Source organism: Blennius ocellaris (genome assembly GCF_963422515.1).
Source record: "Blennius ocellaris genome assembly, chromosome: 17".
NCBI lineage: Eukaryota > Metazoa > Chordata > Actinopteri > Blenniiformes > Blenniidae > Blennius > Blennius ocellaris.
In genome coordinates, this window is record NC_137666.1 from 8271015 (window position 1) to 8294958 (window position 23944).

At 43.7% G+C, this 23944-nt stretch overlaps 1 protein-coding gene across 8 annotated transcripts in view; it reads right to left on the reverse strand.

The window, feature by feature from the left end:
* The window catches only part of qkia (QKI, KH domain containing, RNA binding a), a 78570-nt gene that overhangs the window by 35544 nt on the left and 19082 nt on the right, over positions 1 to 23944 (reverse strand). For all 8 annotated transcript variants that reach the window (XM_080512865.1, XM_080512862.1, XM_080512867.1 and 5 more), the window contains exons 2-3: positions 14476 to 14618; positions 1023 to 1139 (exon numbers count right to left, since the gene is read on the reverse strand). In XM_080512865.1, the coding sequence (XP_080368991.1) occupies positions 1023 to 1139; positions 14476 to 14618 (260 nt within the window). The remainder of the gene's footprint in view (positions 1 to 1022; positions 1140 to 14475; positions 14619 to 23944) is intronic.

Consider the following 23944-nt stretch of genomic DNA (forward strand, 5'->3'; position numbering starts at 1 on the left):
AGGCTATGATATTTCATTACTGTCTGGCAAGTCGAAATAACTAGGAAGTACAAGCAAATAGTAAAGAGTGATAAAAACAAACAAACTGATTAATCTCTAAAAGGTGTCACTCAGTGATAGAAAAAAACAAACAAACAGGAAAAACAGCCCAAAGCTGCCATTATAGCGCCGTTTGAAGCCTATGGGCAAATATGCAGATGCTTGAAATACTACAATTTTCAAAACTGTCAATTTGTCCTCGCGGTGACTTCAAAGTGGATCACTAAATCTGATCTGACACACTTGAGATCCCTGTGGGCATGCATGTGAGCTAGTGCTGCTTTGGCAATTAAAGTTTAAGTTTGTTCAATTATCTGCGTTGGCTGGATGGTATGGCGAGTCAAAAATGGAACATAACTGAAGTATTCCATTACAGAGCAGGCCGGCCAAACAGAACTGCAACTACCAAACATGGTCCGACTTCATCAGCATGACTTTGGATGGTTGCAGTTCAGATTTTAATCATTCTCTGGGAAAGTGCAGGTAACAAAACAGGGCAAAAAAAAAAAGAAAAGAAGAGGTTTCTACACAATTCCCCCCATGTTGGTTTGAGGACATGTAGACACAGAACATTAGCCTTTTATGTCTACAACCTCAGCTCAGCAGGTCCAGAAATAGAGGCTGCCCTGGCCTCGGTCGCCTGCCTTTACTACTGCCTTCTGTATTTTCCACCGCACAGCATTTTGCAAACAGCGCTATCAAATGTCAGCATGCAGCCACGAGGCATCCACCGAGCGTGTGCCTGCGTCATACTTCTACAGGGATAGTGTGAGGTTTTTTTGTGCGACAACTGTCGCACCGAATGGCACGACACCGAACGTACTGTTCAAAGCCAGCAGTAAATTATTGCACAGAAAAATACATCCGCTTCAGTGCAATTTGCTTTTGTAAAAAAAAAAAAAAACATAAAAACACACCGATCTGTTTCTGTGTGAGTGAAATTTGATGACGTACACGAAATGAACTGGGCTCGATAAGCTTACCTTCTTTTTGTCTCTCATGGAGCTCTTGCCTCGCACCATGATTTTGCATCCCGTCTCTGCCTCCAACTGTTTGGCTGTGAGTCCCCGGGGCCCGAGGATTCTACCCACAAAGTTATACTGCAGAGACACAGAGAAAGGGAGGAAAAAAAGTAAGTCTCACTGTTAAATAAAAACAGGCATTTACATTCCATGTACGTCAAGATTTCAAATCAGCGTCCATGAATCGCGCTGGAAATCCGTCCTCTGCTGCAACGAACACAAACGACACAAAACAAATACATGGAAATGCTTCATTCTGCCTTTTTTAAGACAAAGCGGCACACGCTAAAGCCACATGATGTGAGGTGACCATGCAGCATGTAATAATATTCTTTGGCACTGTAATAAGAATATGATTTGTGGTAAATACAAACACTTATGTAGATGATGATAAAGTATTTTTTCTTGCAAATAACAGCATTCTGTCTCTTGCCTCCAATTTACACCAGCTGGGTTTTTTTTTTTTTTTTTTTGTTGTGGGTCCATTTTTTTCATCCCCACATGCATCTGCAGCTTTCAACACTGGCAGCAGAGCGGTGTTCCGTCTTTGACGACATTTTTTCTTTAATTATTTGAATGATTCCCCCCCCCCCAAATGAACCGATTCATAGTGCCTTTTCCTTACAAACTGCATAGGTTGAGGTAGGTTTCATGAATCGTGAGCACGTTGGAGCATCCGTGGAGCAAAAGACTGAGCTCTTACAGGTGGAAACTCAAGCTTTGCATAGAAGGACCTTGAAACACTTTGAAGGCTTCGGCGCATCCATAACTCACTGGAGCAGTGACCGACTTCACACGCCATCCGATCGACAAGATAAGTTGAGCATGAATGCACAGTTGGTGACAACATCTATCGCGAGTCAATTTTTGCAACGTGTTTTGTTCAAGGCGATGTCACAATAATGACAAATTTGCAATATTGTGCGCAGTCTACGTACAACATTCGCCTCATAAAGAGGACTAAAGCAGCCGCGATAGCTGTTCCCCTACCTCGCCATGGTGGCAGCACCGTCAAAGTCCACAGAGAGATCTGCTTGCCCTTATTTTAAAACCCTTGCTATGGTCTAAATATTTTATATAAAAACAGAATATTAACTACAGTGTATTACTCAAGCAGGAAGTGGCAGGGAGGAAACGAGTGGAAAAATGGGGCGGAGATGGTGTTAAAAGGAAGGCGAGCTTTGGGACGTGGTAGTGTGGTGGTGTGATTGACAACCTTCTGATCAAGCGCGCCCCCCCCCACCCCCACCCGTTTCACTGATGGGCGCCTCTGGAGCTTTACCCCAGAAGGAAATACATTTATTGGTGTAATCCTTCACACATGAAAGTGGTTTGCAACAGAACATGCTGAAATAATCCAACACATTTCTTTTTTTTTTTTTTTGCCAAAACAAAAACAGGAGGAGAGGAGGAGCACGCTGATGCGAAAAGAGGTAAACAAACCAGCCGTGTTTCAACCGAGCGTGCAGCGTCTGGTCGGGAGCATGATGGGTAAGACAGCCCTGACACCATTAAAATGGGATCTTTTTACCCGGGCAAAATTTCCAAAACCTGAAATATTCAAATGCTCAGCGGCGTAGCAGAAAAGCTTTCCTTGACAATCACAAGCGCAACTATTCGTCTCTTGGGCCGGTACAATGAGCCGTGACACGTCTGCATTAAATTCTTAAATGCAGTCACATCTGCTTATGCACTCGGCTGCACCGCTCGCGCAACCCAAAAGGCCAGTCAGTGAAGTCACATTTAATTACGGTGGGATTACGCATTGAACAGGGTGTTGATGTACTCCCCGAAAACAAAGTAAACACTGGTGAGGACAATCAGAAACTCCGGAGTGGTGTTACTCCTCCTCCCTGTCGGTGGGCTTGCCAGCATCACCTCGGCATGTGTTGAACAGAAAAGACACACCCTGTGGCTGCAGAGACGCTGGCGCCCTTACAGATGATCTTAGCACGGGGAAAGCCGGGCTTTGTGAATGTTTCTCCGTCACAAGGCAAATGTCTGTTCGGTTAACTCCAATAAAGGAAACTGGTGCAGGGGCTACATCTCAGGCTGTGTGTGACACCTGAATTTTGAGGTCAGCCACCGACCAAGCACAATATACATTGGCCTGCTCCTGATTTCGAAACACACACACACACGCGTGCGTGTACATCCCCAAGAGCACCGATGAGGGAGCTGTCTGTCTGCATCACAGTACCCGTTGCAGACAAGGGTGAACCCTGAGCTCCGGGCATGATGGTGCTGCTTTGGTCCACACACACACACACACACACACACACACACACACACACACACACACACACACACACACACACACACACACACACACACACACACACACACACACACACACACACACACACACACACACACACACACACACACACACACACACACACACACACACACACACACACACACACACACACACACACACACACACCCAGCTGAGTGACGCCACAGTGACAAAACCCATGTTGTTGTTATCCAGCCTTCTTTGCACAGGCATTCACAATTATTGCCACACACTCATAAACAGCACCTTCAAAATAAGTCAAAGTTTCCAGTCACGAAAAAAGGCTTTCCAGCTTTAAAATCCCGTCAGATTCAAATGCTATAAATGTATTAAATGCTTACAGTATGTGACATACAAAGCAAGCTTCGCATATGAAACAGAGTAGGGTAAAGGAAAAGAGTGTCTAGTCTTGAATCTGGGGAGGCGGCGACTTGGAAAAGTGCTACAGAAAAGGCCTTTGATATCATATTCGAGGCCTTTATTCTGACTGATACTGCGCTCTCTTCGACGGCGGAAGGTGTTCATGGAGAACGTGAATATGTTGATGACAATTGCACTTGACAGAGAGCAGCGGTCTGCTGGAGCACAGCCCAAAGATATAAAGAGAGAAAAGGTTAGTGAGAAGACGACACAAAAGGAGAGAAGACTGGGGGGGAAGTGACAATCATTTTGTTTTTCCCAGCACTTTGGAGGACTATTATGGGCGTGAGGGGGCCACGCATTTGTGCATTTTCCCAATCCGCCTGCTGACGAAGCGACGAGTCAGCTCCCTCAGAGAGGCCACAGGAGTAAAAGTATGTTTCTGACTCACACACAAACACACACAGATGTGCACAAACACCACTTAAAGAAAATGCTCCACATCAAAGATTTTCTTCAGTGGTTTTTAAGAGAGTGGGGCGGGCTGCTCCTGAGAGTGCTAGAAGGCTTCAAGGGTTTGCAACAGTCGAAACAAATCTGTCAGGAGTTGCCACTTCCCTTTTTTTATGTGCAACAAAGAAATTCCCAAATGAAACAAGTAAATTTATTTACATTCTAAAATAAGCTTTAGAGTAAAACTATCAATGAAACAGTTGCCATGGATAAAGAACCAAGTATTTCAAATTAACTCGAGCTGTTCAAAATCCAGGTGTAGTTTACAACATTCCCAGCAAAACGAGTCTCTGCACATTCAGATCTGGTGCCTCGATTCCATATATCGTCTAATTAGAAAGAGATCTACTTTCAAATGTCCCAGCCTGGATTGAAGAGTCCGAGTCTTAAGTGGTCTGCTTTGAAGAGACCTGGTAACGTCTAAAAATACTGACTCTCAAGGGAAGTTCAAAATTTGCTTTAAAGAGTCAAGGAGCACGAGTCTGGTTCAAACAGTCCAGGTGAATATGAAAGCATTTGGCTGTGATTTGAAAAATTATTTCACAAAACAACTGCTTCAAAAGAACATTGACCAATGATGCAGAGAATAAGCAGAGCTGTAGTGTTCATTGCCTGTGGATTCAAACAGCCGTTAACAATAATCACTTATGTGAAAAACATTAGGGAGTCTGAAACTAATGTGGAAAACAGCTTGGTGTGAGAAAAAGCATGTGCTGTTTGACAGTTGGGGGGGACGGGGGGGCTCATTAGGATACCTTGTTTTTCTTTGAGTTTATTTGTTTCCTGAAATCTGGATTTATTACAGTATAGTTGCACTTAATTTGATAATGTATACTGAGGATAGGGCTGCATTGACTTTTCATGACTTCCTGTTCCACTCAGTGGGGGTTGGACATTGTCCTCGTGCATGGTAATATGGGGAGGGAGCCAACCTTGGTTTTAATCCACTGAAATAGAGAGACAATGGACGGTGGTCAAATGATCACAAGGGTACAGGGCCACCCGAGTCTGCCAGTATTTCCACTTAGTACGGCCAAAGGAGTAGGTTTGATTCTCCCCTGGAGCTGCCAAATACACTAGCTGTTCTCTTGGTCCACTACCTACACACACCAACTAAAAGAAAAAAAGAATAGGTTTCATTGTCTGTATTGGTGCTGTTAAATCGACTGCACTGGCTCCCCAGACTAAGGTCTTAAAAAATGTACTGTCTAGGAAGTACAGTGGCTGCTGGCTTGATTTTCAGAGCTTTGTACCCTTTAGGAGCCCTTGAAGCAGCCACTAGTGACGGGGAACGATCATTAAAATTTAACAGGCTTTTAACAATCAAGTAAAATGATGATGATTATCAACGGTTAAAATCCGCTCCCATTTCTCCTCCCTAGTTACACCAAAACATTCCAGGTAGTAGCTTATCTCATCTATATTTAAGTTTCTACATTAACACTAGCATAAGAGATATGGAAAGATAGTGTGCAACAAAAAAAAAAAAACCCAGAAAGAAAAACCTACACAGACTCTTGCATAAGCATAAAGCCCCCTTCAGGACAAGGGCTTACACTGACATTAAAAGGGCCTTTGTTTAGCCTCAGTTATCGCCACTCCACAGGCGTGTTATGTTGTGAGCATCTACACCGCAACGTACAGAGTGAACTCTCCCAGACACTCTCGACACCCAGAGCTGATTATCGCATGCATTTGTGTGGACGGGGTGTCCCGGTTTGTTGGATTTTTTTTTTTTTTCTTCTTCTTGTGTGCGAACAACTAAGAAACAACAGCGGTTCCACCAACAACGCTAACAGAGGCAGAACAATTGTGCCTTTGACGAACGCTTGTTTGTGGTGGTGGAGAGACAGGAAATGAGATCATGCTGAGCGCTCTGGCTATGTGCACGGAGGGCTTATCGAAGAGCCTGGCCGGGCCAGGAGGAGAATACCAATCACTTATTAGTCAGCCTTGCTGGGCTTATGGAAATGAGGGATGGTTCATTCAGTGCAATGTATCAAAGCAAGGTGGAATGTGGTTTTTCCACTACTGCGCATCGCTGCAACTCTCAATCTCCCACCATCGCGTCGCTCACCCGAGTATGAACCTCTCTTAATGTTGGAAAGCATCATTGTGAGACAATAATACTAACCATTTATGACAGCAAAACTCCCACTTCCCCTCATACATTCCACCTCATTTCACTAAAGTTAGTCTTTGAAGGCCTTACCAGGAGCAAAAGGATTAACACCAGTCTCGGACTATAAAATCCCATTTCCTTTAGCAACTTCTACCTTCTTCATCCATTAATATCTTCGAGAAACCGAGCAGGTTCTCCCCTTGATGTTCGTGGTGTCATACATACATCCTGCAAGTTGAAACAGGCCCAGCAGAAGCTTCAGTCAGCCGGTGTGGTGACATTTCAAAGTGTAACGATTTCCAAGCTGGCATGAGCTGCAAGTTTTCCCAAAAGGTGATTGCCATTTCTAATTGTCCACTAAGGGCCACAGTTTTAGTCCGATTAGGAGACAACAACACAACAATCCAACCTAAATTTGAACGGCAAAACAACGTTGCAGAGTATATTAGCTAGAGCACATCAAAGTTTTTAAAAAGTGCAATCTGAGTAGCGACAGCGATATTTTCCAGACAAACAATCAATGGGATTTTTAGGATTTTACTTGTACTTCTTTGGAATGAAATAAAAGGGAAAGCTTGCAGGTATTAATAGAGTAATAATCCTAACTTTTAAGGGTTTGGCTCAATTGAGACCAAAGTTGGTTGCATGTGAACTCAACTAAGTTTTGCCTGCTTGCTTTATGTCTGTATGCAAATGACCTTGCTTTTCTTCTTCTCCTCATCTGTCATCACCCTGTAAGATGTGGGTCGCTTGAAGAAATAATCAGTTACTTTTGGCAATACACGTCCTCCATAGACATTTCCCAGCAGTGTGCATTTAATCGCTTGTGAATGTTCCATCAGAAAAGTCACTTCATTCTTCATATTCCATTCTCTATTATATTATAGAGCCGGACAGTCATGTGCAAACCTCCACAAGGTCCGCATCTAAAGAATAATACATAGAGTTGAGAAAACCCAGACATTATTGTCACGAGTGTGCATACTTTATATATAGGAAGGACAGGGGACACGAAGTGAGGGCGATGGAGGAGTGAAAATTTACACTTAAATTCCTGTGGTGACATTTTCCCCTCAAAGCCCTACAGACCTCAAAGCTCCCCATTCAGCACACCCAGCATTTAGTGCCTAATCCATAGCTCCTTTGATAATTCTGCTTGGGTTTATTTCGGGGTTGCAGGCAGGGTGGAAATCCAGAAGAGTGGGGATGGCGAGATGGAAAGCGTGAAGATTGATGTCAGCTCCAAGTTTGGGAGACGCGGGTGCAGGAAGCACAAAGCAAAGTTTGTGAACTTGGATAAACGAGCAGCAGAGAAATGTGGAAACACTGAGCCAGAACATGCAAAGTACGGTGCAGTTTCTCCTTCGATGTTCGTTTAAATATTAGTTAAGTCAACACCGCAGCTTGACAAAGCAGTAAAAGTTGTGGAACGACGAGAGTCACTCCATTTTACATAAGCCTGTATTCAGAGGGGAGTAAGGGAACAGTATGATTCGTCCCAACACGCCGATATCTGGTTTTTGTAATTGGAAATCAAGTAAAACCAAGCAAAGCAGTGAAGCCACACTCTCACGAACTGATTAGCCATCAGCTTCTTTGCCCACGATTCATCAATGTTTGACTCATTCATCATTCAACTGGCAAGCAGGTAACTAGCCAATCATATTCATGCCGGTACACAGAACAGGCTTTACGACTTGGCAGTTATTCAGCTCTCCTCTGATGCTCATTTCACATGCAGGGCTAAAACTTTTGGCCGGTTTGACGATGCACAGATCCTGCATTAGTCTGGATACCATGCGGGAGATCTGGAGGTCACGTGGAGATATGGGATCTCTGAGCAGGGGAGCCGCTGATGAAAAATTGTTCAATAAAGCTCAGATCATTTTGAGGAATGTGCTTATTTGCAACAAGAATTTAAATCACGGCAATGCCAAAGCCAGCACACTGCATCTAATAGCAATCTATGTGATATTCTACTTCAGTATGACTGTTTTACCTTTTCAAGTCACAAAGAAAAGGATATTGATGCTCTTAACAACAATGGCATTGAGCATGGTTATGGCCTCCAAAATCCAAACATCACTGGGATGTCGTTTGTGCGCGCAGGTGCTATAGAAAAAGGCAGACGCTACATCTATACTGTCGGGTTAGATCCTTGTGTGCTTCGCCTGCTTCATTCCCCTGTGACTCACCACTGAATGATGTACACGCAGACTGGCTGAAACCCAGAGCACTGGCTACCTGATGCGCGCGAGCACCAGTGGTGTCACGCAGGCAGAATTAGCGCCGTTATCAATATACTTTTAACAGATTACACCGCTTTCCTTTGTCATACGAACCGACAAAAACAAATAGAGCTTTCTCTGTTTAAATTATTGCTGTAATTGCATCCTTATCAAACGGCTAACGAGGAAACCGTCCGTTCATTAAATTATTATCAGCATGCATGGATGGTTAACTGCAGTTATCGAAATCCACCACTCGGCCGTTCTATCATTGAGGCGAAGCAAGGTGTGGGGCGCTACAATCCCAGAACTAGTAATGACTTAAGGGGGTCAGGAGGATATCAGGAGCCGGCATGATAAGTGATGACGCCCACGTGGGAACGAGCTTAATGACTTTCCCTGAGCGAGGAACTAGCTGGTTTGGCCGGGCAATTTTACCGCAGTGAAACTGAGAGGGCCGACAGTTTGTCGGCTCTAAAATCAGTCCTCCCGAGTCTCTGTGGCTTGAGGTGAAGCATACACATTGCACACCATCACTAAAATCAACCCCTCGAAAATAATACTTCCACGGCAAGTACATATCCTAAAGGAGTTTGTCTGGATCATAAATTTGATGATTCATTGATTGGACACATTTTAATTGACAGTGATTAGAACATTTATAATTCAAAATAGAGCTATAATTTAAGGCTTGGCATGAGGACAATAATAATAAAAAAAAAAAAAGATTGTCACCACAAGTTATAAACCATAGACAATTATAGTATTGTGATCCCATTTGTTTACAAGTAATACAAGATGGCATGTATGCACCATGTTAATAATACATTTTATTTTTGAGTGCTTATCATAAAGCTGAATGACGATTTGTCGGTGGTATAATGTAACATCTACCCATATATGAATAAAACATTAACATGAGTGATGCATACATCTAAAACAAGTTTTTAAACATGCTTATATTGCTAATTTCTTATTCAAACAGACAAGTCACTTGCAAGTGTACTACTCGACTAATTTACTTTCAAGGCACAGTTTAATAACCAAAAAATCTCAACCTGCAGCAGGGGGAACAAACATCTGTTCCTTTGAAGGCTCCTTTGGAGACGATGGGAGGAGCATTCAGGGGGGAAACGAGTATGGGCACGTTTCAAAAGACCGAGGGAAATTACTTAAAAGACATGACAACCCCTGAACTCTAGACAACCGCTAATGCCACACGAAGCAACAGCACAGCTTTATTTGCACACTTTTTACAGGGCCATCTCTATAATCAATGTTGCCTTCATCCCAGGTGTCTACAAGCTGCTGAGAGGAATTCACACCCCTGTTTACCAGTTGCTCAACAGCCTACGTCCTGAGGGTCCCGTTTCACCGAGTCAGCACAGCTGAGGTGACGTCCGTGTGTGTTTTCAGTCCTAAGCATTTCTTACCACAAAGCGACCTGCCCACAACCCACCTGGGCATTTAGCAGTTGGCCAATACAAACACACGGAGGGTAAATTAGAGACGGAGACGCACTTAAAAGACATGTCACACATCCCATCTGATGCCTGAAGGTCAACGGAAATGACACGCTGAGCTGTCAGTCAGTTGTCTCTGTGTGTCTGTGTGTGTGTGTGTGTGTGTGTGTGTGTGTGTGTGTGTGTGTGTGTGTGTGTGTGTGTGTGTGTGTGTGTGTGTGTGTGTGTGTGTGTGTGTGTGTGTGTGTGTGTGTGTGTGTGTGTGTGTGTGTGTGTGTGTGTGTGTGTGTGTGTGTGTGTGTGTGTGTGTGTGTGTGTGTGTGTGTGTGTGTGTGTGTGTGTGGCACGCGCTCGGGAGAAAAGCGGAGCCACAGATAGCATTTAATTGAAGGTTGAAGTTATCAGATAGCCTGCGACTCCGCTGTCAGTCAAGATGCAGTCGCCACGGCGACGCTTCACAGTGTTCTGCACTGCTGACGACACCAGGAAATGGCTGACTTTGAAGAACGGCGAGGGGATGGGTGGACCGACGCAGACAGAGCGCCGGCGACGCAGGCAGACACACAAACACATTTGCAGACAGATGTGACACAGAACACACACACACACACACACACACACACACGCACACACACCCACCCACCCACCCCCACACACAAAGGCTAGGAGGGGGACACACTTAAGGGAATTAGAGTAGAAGCGTGCTGGCAAAGCAAGTTATTTTAGTAGAACTGACATGCTGCACTGCATCGAGGCACCAGGACAATCTAATTATCTACTGGTGACGCCTAAAGCAGGCGACATGTATGTGACGTGATGGAGAAAACCCAACCGGGTGAGCATGACCTCAACCTTGGAGTGTGATTAAGAAAACTAGTTAGAAACTGAGTACATGGGGATATACTGTCAACAATGACAACTGCTGCACTGGAGGTGTGTCAATCAAAGAACAAAACAGGCACGCTGGCCATCATTCTATTCTTTCTCGGAAGAACCTCAAATTGCATCAGAGAGCCAGACTAATACATGCATTTTCAATAGGGGAATCTGGGAAATCGGACAGAAATGTGAGAGTGGGGATAGGACTCCCCAGTCTAATAATCTTCATTACACTTTCCTTTTTGCAGTGGGCAGATGAGGATAGAAAGTGACATGTTTCTTCCTCCCTTCATTTCTCTCTGCCTTCCCTTTCCTCACTGATCCTGCATCATCCCCGTTCTTTCTCCGAGGCGGAACGCTCTCCCTCTTTATCCTCCTTGGAAACACAAACTGGATCTAAAGATACTGTGGCTCCCTCTGTGTTTAAATTATTCTAAACCGCAGAGCGCGAGGAGCTTCATGAGGAAATCAGCTGAAAGCGGAGGCACTTTATGCCATTGTCTGCTGTTCGAATAATGAATCCCCACATTTTATTCTCCCTCTACCAGTCCCACAAGATTAAAATTACAAATGTCAGTGAAAGCAGCAGTAGAAAAAAGGGAGCAAGATAAAGGATTAGGTGCATGACTTATTAGAGGTCGCTGTGGTCGCATTCAAAAACTATTAACCTTGGAAAAGAAGGGCTGGTGTTTGAGTGCACCTGTTGGAGTTTTTGCACACTAACCCTGTTTCAAACAAGTACATTTTCTTAGGAAAAGGAGAGGTAAGGCGAGGAAAAATTAATTTCATTTAGATTTGCTGCTGATTTCCCTCAGCTCCTATCATCACATCTATATATATCAGCACTATCTGGCATTTCGCCTTTCCCGGCTGACTTAATGACCACACTGGTGGAGAGATTGGAAAAAGTGCAGACCAAAATAAGAGCGAAAAAAATTTCCACTTGATGACATCTCTTCTATTTTTATGCCTTCGCGTTTGCCTGTGCCTCGACACTTGTATTACCGTGTCCATGTGCGCGCGCGCGCTCTAATTTGTACTTCCTAAGGTCATCAGTGAGTCATCTCGGCCACCAGGGGGAAGCCTAATTAATTTACTAGCCTTCCCGACAGCTTCGTAAACACAATACAGATTTACAGCAGGGCTGTGCGCAGAGCAGCGTAACACAGCCAGCGCAGAGAACACAAGGGTCATCCGAGGATGTGCCACACTTTTAATAGTGTGTGTGTGTGTGAAAGAGTCTCTACAGTCACAGGTGGTACAGAATGTTCCACAGACCAGCCTTTGACGGAGACCTTCCTCCCTCTGCTACAAAAATCTTATAAGGCTGTTTGTATGGATTGCACAAAACCTGCAGTCTGATGTCGGCAGCAATGAAAGGCATGCCTTATGTCTTTAAATAGCAGCTTCTGCACACATGATGAATTCAGTCAGAGAAAAGCCGACAAGGACAACCGGAACTGGGCGGAGAGCCGTAACACGCAGCACATACCACAATACAAATAACTTCTTGATGCCTTCTTAAAGTTTACAGCCAGCATTTTTCTTTTAGATTCACAAGGGGCTTTCAACAAAGGTCAATAAAATGTTAGTAAACACATAATAAAGCACTTAACTGAATGAAGTGGGTCACTATAAGCACTGCAACTCAAGAATGTCAAGCATTTCCATATATGAATAAAAGGTATTTCCTCCTCAAATAGTCCTACACTCTGGTCGGTCCATGAACTAATCAAACATGCAATTTCTTTGTTTATTGATTAGTTTATTTCAGCTGCAGACTTTGCCCAGCTTTATTATTGCAACTTTCAACATTAAAAGCCAGAAAATTGTTCTAAAAATGCCAGACTGTCCCAAACTGGTGATGCAGCCTGAAATACCTTGTTAGCCCCAAATAAAATGTGTTTAATTTAATGCCAGGGAAGGACAAAGACAAATGGATAATACTCAAACCGTTTAAACAGCTTTGCAACTGTTAATTAATCAATCAATTGATTGGTTCAGTCATGAAGCCAATACATTACTGTAACACTGAGCAATCTCATTAAACGTTAAGAAGCTATTTATAACGTCACAAAGGCAAAGCTGGAAAAGTTACGCTGAATTTTGCTGAGGCACCACATAAATTCAATTAGACAAGACACTAACTAGAGTAAAAAATATAGCAGCGCTTAGTGCAGACATGTGATTATGACGTCGACAATTGTGGGACAGTCCCTGCAGACTGGAGTGAAAGAGCAGATGTGGTTGGTTGCGTTAGCGCCGAGCTCCGATGCAGGGTCTGGTCTGGGAGGGTCAGTCGGAGCGGAGCTGATCCCAGCCGGCCCCCGGTGTGCTTTATCAATTCTGTCAGGGGGAAAATGCAATCCATGGCTGGCTGGGCCCTGCCCTGCTCTACAGTGTGTCTTATCCTTTTGTCACCTCCCTCTATTCATTTCCTCACTCGGAGCTGCTGGGATTATGAAGAGAAACGGTGCTCCTCAAGACGTGACACAGTCGCTCATGTGTGTGTGAGCAAAGATTAACATGAGGATGGGAAGGTGACGGACTGACACACACATTACAAGGACTTATACAAAGCAGACACGTGCACACAAATGCAAGTCCACTATGCAGACAAGAGAAGACTGTTTCCACCGCGATACACTGACCATGCGCTTTTCTTCTATCCAGCTGTGTGCATGCAATTACATGTGGATGTTTTTCCATCTGGTCCTCCCCACTGCTCCACCCAGAGTGAGCAGTAAGTCAGAAGATTTCCATCTCTGGCAAATGAATATTTATGAAATCACAGCTTACTGCTCATGATGCGTCTCCTCTCAATCCCTTCCATCATATTCTTGCAGCATTTATCAGCCGCTAAGATCGTTCATAAACACCACTGCATGCTGGCCTTTTAGCAAAGTAAAGTTCAGAGCAGCTTAAGTAATAGTTCATTATTAACTGGGGACATCTGACTAACAGCTACTGCTTAAAGTGAGGAGCTGCTTATTTACCAACCATAAATGAAACAAGGAGCTAACAAGAAGATAAATCAAATCAAAGGGGAATGCACGAGTAAAGCAGCTAAGTAAAGCAGCTACTGTATGTACAAGAGAAAGTATGTCCGGATAACGGCATGAAGTGATTTGGTGCTGCCGTTTCAGTGATGACGCATCACAAAAACAAATGGCTTGAGGTTAAGGGGATGCGTGCGTGCCTTAAAACAAATTAGTATAAGAAGCATTAACGGGAACATTTTATATGTAATACTCTATTTGCCATTAGACAGTGATTCTCACCTTTTTGCCCCTTTGAAGCCCCAATTTCTATCTCTGATTAGCCGAAACACTACAGTGAAGCCAAACACTAATTAACCAAACAGACAAATGTCCCTCAGGTCTGCCGTAGACTCTAAAATTCTTATTATAGTCCTCTTCACAAGTCTAATTTTGACATCTTTAGAGCGAGCAAATGCTTGAGGCATCTGAGAATGTCCACCAAAGGGGGTCATTGCACCCAGGTCGTCCTGAGACACTCCATTTGCGTCTTGATTCCAGTCTGTACTTACATCTGGATACTCTTTGACAGGCACAAACAGTTTTTCCTGCAGGTGAACGATGGGTCCGAGTGGTTCAGGCAGCTCCAGCGGGTGTCTGTCCACAAGGCCATTCACTGTGTCACTGTACATGTCTTTGCGCACTCTGTTGATCTCTGAAACAAAGGGAAACATGAAAATTGGGATTAGCACCTCCACAAAAACAAACAGTATCCTTTTAAAATCTCCCGGTTGAAATAAATCACTGTCAAATTGATTTTGACTTGTGGGTAAGAGCCTAATGTCGCATAGAAATCTTTGAGGAAAACAAAGATTCAAACTTTAATTTATCAATTGCCTTGAGTAATGTTGGGTTTTTTTTGCAGGAAAACAACAATGTAACTTTGTTTTGGAACAGACTAACACGCTTCATTATCATGGGCCATGAGCAGAAAACTGTACGAGGACAGATGGCTCTCAATACCTGCAAGAAGCAGCTTTATTTCCACCAAACAGCTCAGAATAAAACGGTGAATCAGTGCTTGTGAGCATGTTATTTTATATGCCGGAGACAAAAGTTAAGCGCTGCATTATTAACGGGTTAAGGCCACCGTCTTTTCTCTCTCCCTCCCCTGTGGCTGTTCTCGCCAACAGAGCAGCCTGTGCGAGCGGCTGAGCATGAGACCAGACGCGGAGAATCGCTGAAGCTTGGGTATATACCGCCTTCAGATCTGATCCCTCTGTCAAATGAAACTAATGGACCTCTCTTTTGCTCACACACGATGACTACGGAGACTTCGCTTCCAATCCTTTCATATGGGCATGTATCTGGGTTTCATTTATTTATATTTATTTATTTCTTTATCGGGACGGCTGCATCAAAGTCGAGATGTCAAGTATAAAACCCAACATTCCGTCTGCACTCCCCTCACCCACCCCCAGCTTCACGTCATGTGAAACTCATAAATCCATATGTCACAGGAAATGCTTGAAGGAATGAAAAAGCATTCATGCATGCAACCCAAACGGTATGTCCATTCGTGTCAGCTTGTCACAGTTAAGATGGCGATGGACGGCTGCTGACGGTAACACCGGCCGGAAAAAAGGACACACTACTTGGATGTCACTTCTGCTTCAATCATCGCCATCACTCGCCCCATCAAAGCAACATTTCCCAAAAAGGTATTGGAGGAATTTGTGTTCATGCACCATCTATCATATATATATTTTTTTTTACATGAAACTTTTAAGCAGCTGGAACAAAAAAAAAAAAAAAAAAGCAGAGCTGGTGAGGTTTTCAAGAAAGATGTGAGTGGGTGTGAAAAGGGGGCGGGTGTTTGACACTATTTCCATCTCTCATGTGGGAGCTCTAAATTAAACTCCAGCTGGGGAACCTGACACTCAGCTCTGGGTGTCCTTTGTGAGGCATGCCTGACCTCCAAATCATACTCTTATGGTAATGCAAAACAGCGAAGGTGGATTTAGCTTACACATTCAAGCTGTAGTATAGTTGTCCAAGTGAGTTGTGTGATTTAAGTTTCAACTATCCAGCAGCCAAAACAGTAACACCAAGACCATGTTGACCAGAAGGTGCAGCTGTGGAATTAGCTGGGTTTTTGTTTTTTCCTCACAGAATCACAGGGAGTTTCTGGATCTCATCAATGACAGACTGAGCCTGGAACACCAATAAGGTAACAGTCAATGACAGCTGAACATCTGGGCTGCAGCTGCTTGGACATAATCTCTTGACATTTCTGACTGTGGAAATACCCCGAACAATGCAAACAAGCCAGAGGACCCAACCCAGAGCAACTTCATCCCAAAACACATGATCTCAACACGACGCACTGTTCGGGATACTCCCAGTCCTCCTCAAAGATGAAGTCATCTACATGATATTCAGCCCAAAGACCGAACTGTTTGCATCAAGCTAGCTTATGACGTGGTCCCGTCAGAATTGTTGAAAAATAAGTATTATAATGAATGTGTTGCCATAACGAAATCTTTTGCAAACACAAAAACACTATTCAACATGCAAGATCAAAATTTTTAATAGTAGTAGCAATGGGTCTGAACCAAGTGCAGCACAGTGAGTTTACATTATTTGTGCGACATTCCTACAGATATACAGAAAAGCTGGTTTACATGAGGTTTCTCATTTTACATGTCATATGCATGTTATTTTATATTCTGAGCTCGAACAACATTTGACAATGAAACTAAGCAAAAAATCTCTCCGGTTTTTTACTTGTGTGTTGTCTGCATTTTTTTTTTTTAATTATCACTTTAGCAAAAAACAGAAGGTGTACCAGCAAAGTATTCATTTGATAAATTGTTAATATTTGATACACCATGCAACTGTAGCACCTTGTGCCACGTAAACTGTGTGGTAAACCCACAAATGACATGTAACAAAGATATAATACTCTCTTGTTTAAAATATCTAAGTTAACAGAAGAAAGAAAAAAAAACGACTGCATACTAGGCTCTATAGATTCAAGACTATCTGTTCTTCTCATGAGAAAGAACAAAAAGTGAGGTATTCACTTGTGACATTGCAATCCAACAACCAGCTGCAGCGCCCACCGCCCCCCCCACCTCCCCCTCTATTTCCTCTTGCTGAAATGCCACATTAACATAAGGGGGCCGTGCTGGGCCATCAATGGAGACGTGCGGCATTTGACAACCTCTAATTTCAGTGCGGCAACTCTTTTCTGAAACGTTGCGCTCACCTAAAAATTACCCCCTGCTTTGCACCGACGACAAAATCATTTGTCTGGCTGTCCACCCCGGCAGAAAAAGGCTGCGTGCACATGTACGCGCGTGCCCGCTTCTGGGAATTACTATCTTCGGAGGAGGCGGGAGAGTGTCACCACCTTTAAAAAGGAACCGTATCAAAACGTCCAAAAAAAACCCAAAAAACAATGAAAAGCCATTAAAAGAGATCCATAATCAAAAGAGAATTTTTTTCTTGAACTGTGGCATTGCAATGTAAAAAATGATTTAATGCCACACTTGCACAGTAAGCCCTGTCGGCCCTGTTCAGCCATCTATCAGCTCAGTGCGTCAAGAGTGTCAGGCACAACGCGACTCAACACCATGCTCTCTGTCAGGGTACACACACCTGCGTTGGACTGTCATGAACACACACACACTTAGCAGAAATATTCAAGGCTTTGGATAACTTTTTTTAAAGCAGACGTGTTAGGAAGAAGCAGAAATCGACCTTGAGAGTAGTTGGAGGGCACAGATGAGACAAAGACGTGAAAAAAAAAGAGAGAATTATAACCACAGTGCTGAGCAAGCAAGAGTGCAACTGTGTTCCTCTTGACTCGTGCTGCTCTCTTCTGCCTTGATGTCAGCCAAGACGTATTCCATTCCATCCTTTTTCTCCATTTGTGCCCTTCATTCTCAAATCTGCATAAAAACAGGCTGCGGCTGCACATCCATCTGCCTTTTGTCACAGAGGAGACGACTTCTCGTCTTGTCTGTGATCCTGGTTGTTGGGAGAGAGGCGAGCGCGCAGAGGGGATGATGTGGGAGAGGGGGGTGGCAGGTAGAGGGGTTAGTGAGGCAGTGGACTGAGGAATATGGGAGAGGAAATGTCTGCAAGATGAGAGCCAGAAATCAAAGCCTGGTGGGCGGATAATAAGTGGAAAAGTTTAGCTTTGACCTTGGGGGGGGGAAATAAAGTGAACAGGAACACTTTTTTTTTGGGGGGGGGGGTCTTTCTATCGCCTCACAATCTGTCCAGTGGGCCGCTGCTGGGTCATTTGTCAGGTGGCTCAACTATTCTGCAAAGAAACTGTAATGATATCTTTTAGGTCTCTGCGATGACAGTTCAGCCTTCGGCAAGCGAGATGATCAAACTCCATCTGTTGAGCAGGACTGCGAGATCCTGCCAGAAGCTCTCAGAAAAACTGGCAGGTTAACCGTAAGTTAATTTACCAGGGTGCCTTGACATTGGCGCCACGATGGCGGGAAAGAAGGCATTTCAAGGAAAACAAATATTTCAACAAAACACACCCATGAACAAGATTTCAAGCAATTAAAAGCCTCAAGTATATTTTGGTGTAATCTAAATGCCAGCAAATTGAGCATGTCTAAATCCTTCACATTGCAATTACCATTTTACAAATAACCAACATGAAATGTGCAGATATTGTGTAATAAAGCCCAAAAACCGTACGACTGACAAATAATCTGTGCAAGCCCGTCACCCGCATGGCTCTGCGGTGGCTTTAGAGTATGCCCCTTGGGAAAGTGGCGTTCAAAAAGCACGGTGTGGAGCAAGAGGTCACTTTTCCGACTGTACCAAAAGCATTACCCCTTCACAGCACAGGGCCTAAGCTTGAGAATCACGTGCATAGTGGAGAAAAACAAATCCGGTAAGCGCGTCAATTCATTTGAGTGTGCAATATTGTTGGCCAATCGCAGCAGGCCACTGTGAACAAACCAACATGGGGTTGGGAAGCCTTTCATGCATTTACACAGTCTGATGCCAAATACATTTAGAAGCAGCACAAAAAAAAAACAACAACAAAAAAACAGGCAAACAGTTCAGGGGAGCTTGAGATGGAGGGAGAAAAGGCACAGAAGAAAAGAATAAATAGCTTTGCGTCATGTGATCTGAATTTAAACAACATAAGGAGAAACTTGGGCAGGGGAGATCACAGTCAAGGTAAAAGAACGAGGGGAAAAATGAAAAGACTGGGTGGGAGGCATTGTAGAACTTAAACCAATGGAGACTCCAGAAGGAGGCACTATAATCAGATTTAAGACAGGTGAACATCTTTCAGTGAGATCTGCTCCATAAGAGAATGGGAGCAAGTCCATTAAGAGCCCAAAAATAGATATGCTCCATAACTGCTTTGTCCTCACTCTGGAGCTCACAGCAAAACGTCTCCCGACCATGCAAGGCACGTCTGTCCACACAAGCAATGTGTGCGCGACTGTGAGCCATAGAGAACGGAGGGGACAAAGAGAGGGGGAGAAAGGGCAGGCAAAAGAAATATAATGGGCGAGTAATCAGTGTGATCAGCTTCGCCAGAGTAAAGCTGCTTTAGATGCCGTGTGATGCCCGGTATTAAGCTGATAATATCTGGCACCTGAAACAGATTGAACCCAACACCAATTAATCTTCAAGCCAAAGTGATCAAATGTTGGGTGCTGCAGAAACTGAACAAGTGCTTCCAGTTTATGGTGATTCAAGATTTAAAAATTTTTTTTTTTTTTTGCAAAACCCTTTCATCTATACCTGCTTTTCATGTGCACGTATGCTCTATTCATGATTTAAAAAGGCAAAGAGCAGACGGCCTGGGAGATGAGATAAATATAGCCATAAAAATGTGGTGTGCCGCAAAAAAAAAAAAACTACAGCAATCACGGATAGACCCAAATGTACCAGTGCTGAGTGAAACAAGGCTCAGGCGACAAACAAGCCTTTTCACTTTAAAGCTCTGCACTTTAGCAATCACAAAGCCTGGGTACCCGTTGCAGGCGGAAGGATTTGGGCGTTTAATGCATTCCTGCCCTTTATTCACAGCACAGACGACTTTATTCAAGACGACACTCCACTTCAACAGTTTAGGGGTTTGGCAGGCCAAGCATATGAAAGACGGGCGGGTTCTTTTAAAGCAGGGAGCACAAGTATAGCGAGCATCGGTGGGGGTGACTGAGCCATGAAAACGTATGCATTTCTGGGCCTTATCATCAACTCACAGCTGTCTCTCTCGCCCGCTCCCTTTTTGTGATGGGCAAAAACTTTCCTTATGCTTCTGTCTTATTTTTACTTCCCGATTGTTGATTTATGGACACAATCCTTTGATGTTTATGCATTAAGTCCGAGCTGCACACAACACCATCAGTCCAGTTAAAATTGGACTGTGTACTACTTCATTTGTGCCAGAAAAAATAAAAAAAGTCAGCTTCAGTATCGATATATCCTCGTCTAAGAGCTTGCATTGGAGAATACGGACATCAATAGGCTTAAACTACAACATTATGTTGCTCTGTGCTCAGTATTTGACTTTAGCTTAAAATCACCAGATTCCAGATGGCAAACAGAGGAGGCTTGCAGCATCTCATGTGTTAATCACAAACTACATGTGCACATGTAGTACTTAAATGAACCAAGATGCAAAGCAGACAGAACATACTGTACCAAAGAAATCCTGTCTCATGCAAGACACTAGTTTCAGAGCAAATAAACCAACACTGAAATATCCGACAGCTGGAGATTAACACTTTAATTCAATAAAAGCAACTGTGTGGCAGCGCATACGGCCACATCAAATGCAATAACTAGTTTTACAAAAGCAAGTGTGTCTATCACGCAGGAGTCTAAAACACACCGGGGTGCAAGTCATTCCCCCAATGCCATCCTTTAATAAAGAGAAGGCAATAACCAACCACACACAAGGGCTCCAGAATGAGATTGTGTAACCGTACACAATACCAAAAAACACTGACTGCAATCTCCCATGATGATGTTCATTCACATTCAAATAGTTTTGTAATTAAGCTGAAGCAGAAAGGAGCATTTTAGTCCCGGGCTCAATCTTTCTAGGATATTCATGTATATCTATAGATTTTGATGTCGAGATTTCCCTGCTGACAGGCAACAGCAACTACATAAATGGGTGATTTAATACAAAAACAATTGTGAATCTAGAAAAATGTGTTTGAGAAGCGCAGATCGTTGAAGAACTGTACGAGCTCGGGCTTAACTTGTGACACGGAATATTTGGGAAACTATTAGCCGGGCCACACCGCTCCAACTCACATGTATTAAATGTGGCTCCGGTTTGTGATCATTTTGAAAGAAACCTGGCTGCCTTTCTCACTACGCACGTCAGTGGTAAAATTCCAGCGAGTCCAGCGAAAACGTACATCTCGGTCGTATTTTGTGGGGACTGATCCTCACAGTTGCTTAACCCTGACACGTTGTGGATAGCAGCGCCGACCCCCACAGGCTGAGGGGTCTAAATGGCTCTCGACAAGAAATGACGATGCGGTTTGCAGCCGGAGGGAGAGATTTATATTGTGTGTCAGGGATTTTCCGGAGGCAGGCTCGGTAAAAAAAAAAAAGCTCCAGCGTCAGGTCTTTAAGTAGATAGGCCAGTAAATAAACGACTAGCATAACAAGGTTTTTGTATTGTGTCCTCCTGGAGCCAGGCGGGGGGGGGGGGGTAAATAAAAAGAGAGAAGCAATGAAATACAGAAAACATTCACAAACACATAAGCCTACCCGTCACACAGGTAAGCAGCAAATCAAGACACATAGGAGCTACTCTTTCACCCAAACTGGGGATGAATGGGCGACACACACTTCCCCGAAATATGCTTACGAGTGCTGGAGCAGCACAATCTCTGTCTGAGGTGTACACTATAGCACAGAAACAGCAGAAAGTGTATAAATCTTTGGCATGAGTGGAAAAATCCAAGTTCCTAGCCAACTACCTAACGCAGTTATGTCCAAACTCCGTCCTCGAGGGACCCTGTCCTGCATGTTTTAGGTCTGTCCCTGCTTCAGCATACCTGAATCTAATGATGATGTCATCACCAAGGTTGTGAAAAAGCCCAATAACAAGCGTTATTGCATCCACATTCACACATTTTGAGCTACAGAACAGCCGATGCTCCGGTGCAAATGTAAGTACATACAACATATACAAAAACAAACATCCAACCAAACATTAAAAGAACACCCACACACACATGCGCTAATGAGCCGGTGTGTTTGTAGGCAAGGCTCCCCTGAGAGAGTGAACCCACAGAAATAACACTCCACACAGAAGGAGGAGGGGAAACCGCCTCAGAGAAAAATCTGCTAAACAAATACAGCAGGAAATAAGGAGGAAATCACGCTGCATCTCTCCTCGAGCTTGCCTCGCTAGCCACTGCTTCATATTCAATCTGGTGGCACAGAGACGGCTTAAAAACCCAAATTACAGAAACACACAGCTGCTCTGCATTACACTACACGTCAGCCTCCATTACTGCTTCAGTTGTTTGGTGGTGATGACCGAGCAGGAGGAAAGCTGCATCTTGTAAAAGGTGAACCTGTTAGAAAAATACTCCTTTCCTAGCTTTAATGATGGAACGAGTTCCCATTAGGCATCACATCTAGTGAATTAAACAGTGTGCACACAGCAGTGTTGATGGGAGGGTATCCCCCCCCTCTGATGAATTAATTTTACAGCAGGGGGGGATACAATTACCTACACTGCATATTGATTATTGCTACTTCATGAGAAAACCAGACAAAAAAACAAAACAAAAGCTAAATAATTAGCAAAAATCTCTAAGGCCCTGTTTGCACAACTTTTACAAGTGAAAACTAAACTGTTTCATTGCGTTTGGATTGGCTATTCCTACAAATGTAGGAAGAACACTGGCGACTATTGGTCTGAAGCCTTGTAACAGTAAAACCAGTTATGGTTTCGCTTGTACTTATTTAAATTATACTGAAGGCAAAAAGGCTTTCTTTAAAAGAATTGGGCATACATGGAAAACATCCAACAACAAAAAAAAAAGCTAAACAATATGCATTGTGAAATCAAAAGTCTATAATTATGAATCTACATTTGGTTTTCAGGTTATTTTCATTGCAAAAGTTTTAAGTTTTGTTTTGCTCAAATCATTGACAAACTGAAGGCAGGAAGTGAATCCCACAGTGGATCAGACGCATCGCTATATTCCAGATTTCGTGAAAAAAAAAAAAATCCACAAGTCTGCCGTCACTATTTACTAACCTCTCATAATTCTGGCTGAAGCCCTTGTGAATATGCAGGCTAAAGTCAGAGTGTGTAGGTGTGGTGATGGCCAAGAACAACAATCAGCAAAGCCATTAATCATAACCAATGGCAAATGCAATGTTTTCTGGGGCCGTCAGTGTGACTGCATGTGGGAAGGGGGAAGAAGTGCCAGGCTGAATGTGGCTTTAGGTGGATGCTGGCAGCAATGATGACGGTGCGCTATAAAAATGTGTCATAGCACGTTAGTTTGGTGATTAAACAAAGCAAACAGACAAACGAGGGACGGGGCGAAGGAGAGGCAGAGCTGACGGGGGTGGAAAAGAAGCCGAAACAGACTGGGGGGGGAACAAACGGGGACCGAGGAGTGAAATGCAGTGCCGAACACACGTTTGGATGCTCATTATCCTTATCTATTATGTAACATCGTCAGGCAGGTCCGTGATTGGTCCAAAAATCTATGCAGCGTGTTCCCCGAGTCAAAAGAGGCTGTTTTCACTAAGAGGAAGAACAGAAAGCCCTGCAACATATGGTATTGCCCAAAGAGAAAACAACCACGATCGCCTGAAGTCAGGGAAGAGCTGCTCTCCAAGAGGCATGGCCTGCCAAATGCTCAGAAAAACACAAGCATGCTCAGGAGGGCGTTTCAAAGAAAACCCTTGATTGTACACATTATGGGTTACATTAGGTTTGCCTTCTGCCTACTAAATGAACTGAAGAGAATTAAATATAATTCTTAAGTTTGG